Source organism: Pelophylax lessonae (genome assembly GCF_965119305.1).
Source record: "Pelophylax lessonae genome assembly, chromosome: 4".
Taxonomy (NCBI): Eukaryota; Metazoa; Chordata; class Amphibia; order Anura; family Ranidae; genus Pelophylax; species Pelophylax lessonae.
The window spans coordinates 643,909,691-643,915,219 of NC_138771.1; the positions used below are offsets into that span (position 1 = coordinate 643,909,691).

The 5,529-nt window shown below is 38.6% G+C and overlaps 1 protein-coding gene across 1 annotated transcript; it reads right to left on the minus strand.

Annotated features, from left to right (window-relative positions):
• Positions 1-2,642: 2,642 nt before the first annotated feature.
• On the minus strand, positions 2,643-3,596 carry LOC309552959 (olfactory receptor 5P55-like; the record flags this gene model as incomplete). The annotated part of the gene is made up of 1 exon (XM_082253865.1): positions 2,643-3,596. The coding sequence occupies one exon, from the start codon at positions 3,594-3,596 to the stop codon at positions 2,643-2,645; it is 954 nt and encodes a 317-aa protein (XP_082109991.1).
• Positions 3,597-5,529: the final 1,933 nt, after the last annotated feature.

Sequence of the window (5,529 nt, forward strand, 5' to 3'; positions counted from 1 at the left end):
TCCTTCCAATCTTTATACAACCCATTGCTCTCCTTTCTTCATAATCCATCCTTCTCCCCAGCCTGGTCCTCCCCATCAGCTTTCACTAACTGGTCTAGAGCCGGTGTCCTCCGGGCATACCAATTTTTCTCTTCCAACTCCTTCAAGCCCTTCCAAAAGCTCTGTGAAACACACCACCTTCCCCGCTCTGAACTATTTCGGTATTTACAGCTGAAACATTTTTAGGCTCCATGCACTTCCTCCGACCCGAGATCCAGCAACCTTTCCTCTTTCGAGCGAACCTGCAAATCGGACCCACACAAGCGTGGCCTGATCTCGGAACTTTATTCCCATCTGCTCTCCCCAATTTCCTCTGCCCCCCCCACACCTACGCCGCAAAATGGACGAGAGACCTCTCCCTTTCTCTGGATGATACCGACTGGGCGCATATCTGGCAGGCAACTAAATCCTCCTCGCCAAACGTCGTCGCTCTAGAAACGAACTATAAGGTTCTCACTAGATGGTATCTGGTCCCTGCTAGAATACACAAATTTCTCCCCAGCTGCCCTCCGCAATGCTTCAGAGGCTGCGATGCAATGGGCACACATTTGCATATTTGGGGGGATTGCCCCATCGTTCAATCTTTTTTGTCTACAATGTTGCGGATCCTCTCACAACTCTTTGACACGTCTCTATCTCCCGATCCCTCCATTGCCCTCTTGAACCTGAAGCCTGCCGCTCTGACGCACTGCCAATTTAAGCTTCTTCTTCATGTCACCACATCCTCCAAGCAGACCATAGCCAAGGCTTGGAAAACCCCCTCTTTATGCGTACTAGCCACTAAACACAGGATAACTGTGTAAATTTGAAAAATGATGGACTCCTTGGATTACCCATTTTCTGCCCCCTGGCCTTGACATCGCTTTGCTGCGCCCATGACCATATTCTGGGTCATGATTGTAAACGTATTCATCCTTCGGTCCTCCGGTCGGTCCCCTCCCGGGGGGAACATGCACCCCACGTCTCCCCCCTTCACTCGACCTTTCCCCCTTCTACCCCCCTCTTTTTTTTTTCTCTCCCTCCCCCTCTACCTTCTGCTTCTCTCTTCCCGCCTTTTAGGCTGCCCTTGATTATTTCTACCCACCCATGTATCATGGTCTCCCAGACTCCTCATGCTCTTTGGCATTGTCCCCCGTTGGGGTGCCAAGGGGCTTTGTTTTTTATTGTTGTTTCATGTTACTAGTGGGGGACAACAGCACAAATTATCCTCCCCTATGACTTGCATTCTTCCTCCCGCTTGTTACTCTACACCCCTGTTAAACGATGTTACTATTAACGATTTTGTTTCACTCTTTTTTTTCATACCACAGTTGAACAATTCATTGTTGTTGATTCCTTGTCTTTGGTACCTACTGCCTTATGCTGTGCTCAATGCCACACTCGATTGTACACACTTTATTCTTAATAACATTTTTTGAACAAGACCAATTTTGAGCTGGCATAAAGAGACACACAGTTTCTCAGTGTGGGTCATGTCTGTGCTCGGAAGCTATCATGAACGTGATCCCTTGCCTCCTAAATATTAGCAAAGGGGCTGGGGACATCATTGATGTCATTACCCAAATATGACAATGCTCATATTTTGCTAATAACAATTCACATGTATGGTAATCCACATAACCCTCACATCAGTGTTGTCAATCAAAAGCAAGGTAGACCTGATGAGGAACTAGTATTTTAGTTCCCTATATGGCTCTAACCACCACACTGCAAAACTTTGCAGGCCGTGTGGTTGTAGGTGTGATGGGCACAGTGACGAAGTTGGAATCTCAACAATGCTGATCTGCACTGAGAATGGAGTGTCCAGTATGCAGGTACCTTCTAAGATTGATTCATGTATTTTTTCCCAACAGGTTCATGAATCTGTGGCAACCATTGACAAATTAAGTGTAGATGTGCAAGGGAATTCTAAATAGTATCTACAAATGATCAATCCCCCTATAAAAGTCTGAATCCAAGAAAAAACATTTATTATTGAATCATATCAGTCCTTAGATGTGGTGGCTACATATTTTTTGTAATCTTAAGATAAGTAGACTTTCTGCAAGTACAGAACAAAAATTGTTGAACTTACTGGCAGGATCACTGTAAACATAAAGTGAAAATAGACCTGGAAAAAATGTATTTAATTATAAAAAAAATAATCACACATTTATTAATTTAAGTTACCTAAAATGTATCTAAACTCGCAAACAAAAAAAAAATATTGTACTACATTGCAGCTTACCAGCCTTTAAATGTGTTGCCCGCATTTTACTTTCCAGGTTTTTTTCTTTTTATTGTTATCTGGCAAAAAAACATTCTTCCTGTCCTAAACTGGACTTCAAACATGTCTGTCTTTTGTATTCACATTAGTAGGGCTGGTCTGGTTAGTAGTTTACAGAAAGAAGATAATTTTGTTTGTAATTTCTGTGAAGCTTGCATTTCTGGCAAGGTCGGCAGATATTTTCCGTAATCACTGAAAATATTTTTAGTCTTAAAAAATGATGGCAGCCATCACAGGACTGATAAGCTGCAATATTTTCTTTGTTTTTGGTGGGGGTATATTTTTCATTTAATTATTAGATTTTAGCTTGCATGACTAATTAAGTAATTGGCAAATTTTAAAAATGATAGAAATGCAGCTTCAAAAGGTTATTGGCAATTTTACCTAAAACTTCTTTCAAATCCTTATTCCTCAAGCTGTATATAATTGGATTCATCAGTGGGGTGACTACAGTGTACAGTAATGACATGAATTTGGTAATTGTCAACAACTGTCCTCTCCTAGGTACCAAATACACAAAAAGTAAGGTACCATAAAACATACAAACAACAATCAGGTGGGAGCTGCATGTTGAGAAAACTTTCTGTCTGCCTTTGATGGAGGGAATTTTAAAAATGGTGACTATAATATAAACATATGATACTATGATGATAATAACAGGGATAAAACCAAAAATCACACTTGTTGATGTTGATTCTATTTGAACAATGGTTGTATCAGAGCAGGAGAGTTTTACAATTGGGTCAAGATCACAGAAAAAATGATCAATAATATTGGGGCCACAAAACTCTAATTTTGATATCACTGAAATATAAATGATTCCAGCAAGAAAACTTAAGCTCCATGTTGTGATTATTGTTACCCAGCAAAACTGATAACTCATTATTAAAGTATAGTGCAATGGTTTACAGATGGCCACATATCGGTCATAAGACATCACTGTCAGGAGAAGACTTTCTGAGGTTTCTGAGACCGCAAAGAAATAAAACTGGATGATACAATAAGATATTGAAATGATGGCAGTATTTTTCTTCAAAGTAGCATGGAGTATGTTAGGAAGAACATCGGTTGCTAATAAAATATCAGTTACAGACATCTGAGAGAGAAAAAAGTACATGGGAGAATGGAGGGTTTTGCTGTAGGACACCAGTGAAATAATCAGGAGGTTTCCACATACGGTCACACAATAAATCAGAAGAAATGTAAAGAATAACAAAAATGTTATGGCTTTTGGAGTCTGAAACCCTAAGAGGTGGACAACGGTAATTATGGTCCCATTTTTCTCATACATCACCTAATCATAAAGCATATGTTTTTAAAGCAAGTTTATGCAGACAATAAAAATTGTTGAGCTACAATTTAATGGGGGAAGTTGAAGTAGGTGAGAAAGAAGGAAGGTTGGAACTCAAGGTAACAAACAATTTAATAAGAAACAGATAACCCCAAATTTTCATTAGCAAAACCAATAGAGGCAAAGGCCTTAACCAAGTAGAGTAGTCAAGTAGAAAATGATGGTGGCAAAGCACTAACAATTAACAACTGGCTGATAAGATAAAATCGTTACATCTGATTGTTGTGTGACCTTGTACTTGATTTATATTTCTTTAGCTATCGGATTCTTTTTTACTGGAGAAAATCAAGTAAAAAAGTAAAAAAATAGTAAACATAAGTATTTTCAGCTTTGCTAAGAAAAATTACACAACGGTCTTGAGTAGCAAAAATCAGCAAACTGTTTTTTGATAATGATAAAAAAAAGTTGTGATAACAAATGTGGGTGCTCGTTAAAGATTGCAACCTTTTTGGCCTAAAACAATCTCCAAAATATTTTCATGATCCCATAAAAAAATAAAATGATTCAGATAATATTAATAACAACTTTCAGCTCATACACAAACATTTGCCCTGTAAATGTTACATTTTCTGATCATAGAGCATTGTGGTTTTTATAGGTAAACAGAATAAATCATGAGAGCTATGGGGAGTATGAATAGCTTATTGATTGATATTTTCATGGGATCTATAATAATTGGTATATGGGGAAATTATTTTTAGATTTTTTTTTTCTTTCAGAGGATGACCTAACTTAACTATGTATTGCATGAAGAAGAAAATGTATTGACCTCTATTTGCTTGCTTTTTACATTTTATATATTATTTCAGAATTTTTACCTTCTGGATCACTCAATCCCACTCAAATAGGGTACTCTTACTGCGTGTTTTTTTTTTTTTTTTTTTTGTTAAAGACTTTGCTTTTGACACTTCACAGTGAGTTACAGTTTTTTGTGGCCAAGGAGAGTGGAATTTAGGGCCAACTTGACTTTCTTCTTTGTAGCTTTATTTTATTTTGGTTTTATTTTGTTATTGATATACTGCATTGTATATACAGTACAGTGCAAACGTTTTAGGCAGGTGTGGAAAAATGCTGTAAATTAAGAATGTTTTCAGAAATAGAAGTGTTAACAGTTTATTTTTTTAAGTTAACAAAATTGAAAGTAAATGAACAGAAGAAAAATCCAAATAAAATTAATATTTGGTGTGACTACTTGGCTTCAAACCAGCATCAATTCTTCTAGGTAGACTTGCACACAAGTTGAAGAAACTCGGCAGGTTGCTTGTTCCAAATATCTTGGAGTAGGGATGGCCTTGCGGTTCGCCCGGCGGTCGGTTCACGGTGAACTTTGCTCGTTCGCAGTTCGCCAATTTTGCGAATATATGGCGTTGTTCGTGGCGGCCATATTTGTTTACATCGGGGAGAACTTTGACCCATGACACATCCATCAGGTGGAACAGGGCAGCCAATTGAGACATTTCAGCACATGGACATACCCCCTACCTTATAAATAGACCTGACCTGGCGGCCATTTCACATTCTGCTTTTTGTCCGTGTAGGGAGAGGTCTGCTGTGTGCACCAGGGACAGACTGGCAGTGACACAAATCGCTCTGTTAAGGTCCACAAAAATCCTTTTAAGGGCTGTTATTTGGTATAGGTGTACTGTCTCTTTTGTCAGTGTAGGGAGAGGTTTGCTGTGTGCACCAGGGACAGATTGTCATGACACAAATCACTCTGTTAAGGCCCACAAAAGTCCTTTTAAGGACTGGTATTTGGTATAGGTGTACTATTCTTTGGTGTGCATTGCACTATATAGGTGTAATACACTTATAATATACTTTATAATATAGAAAGCATATTATAGTGGATTTGTATTGTGCATTGTGCAGAATT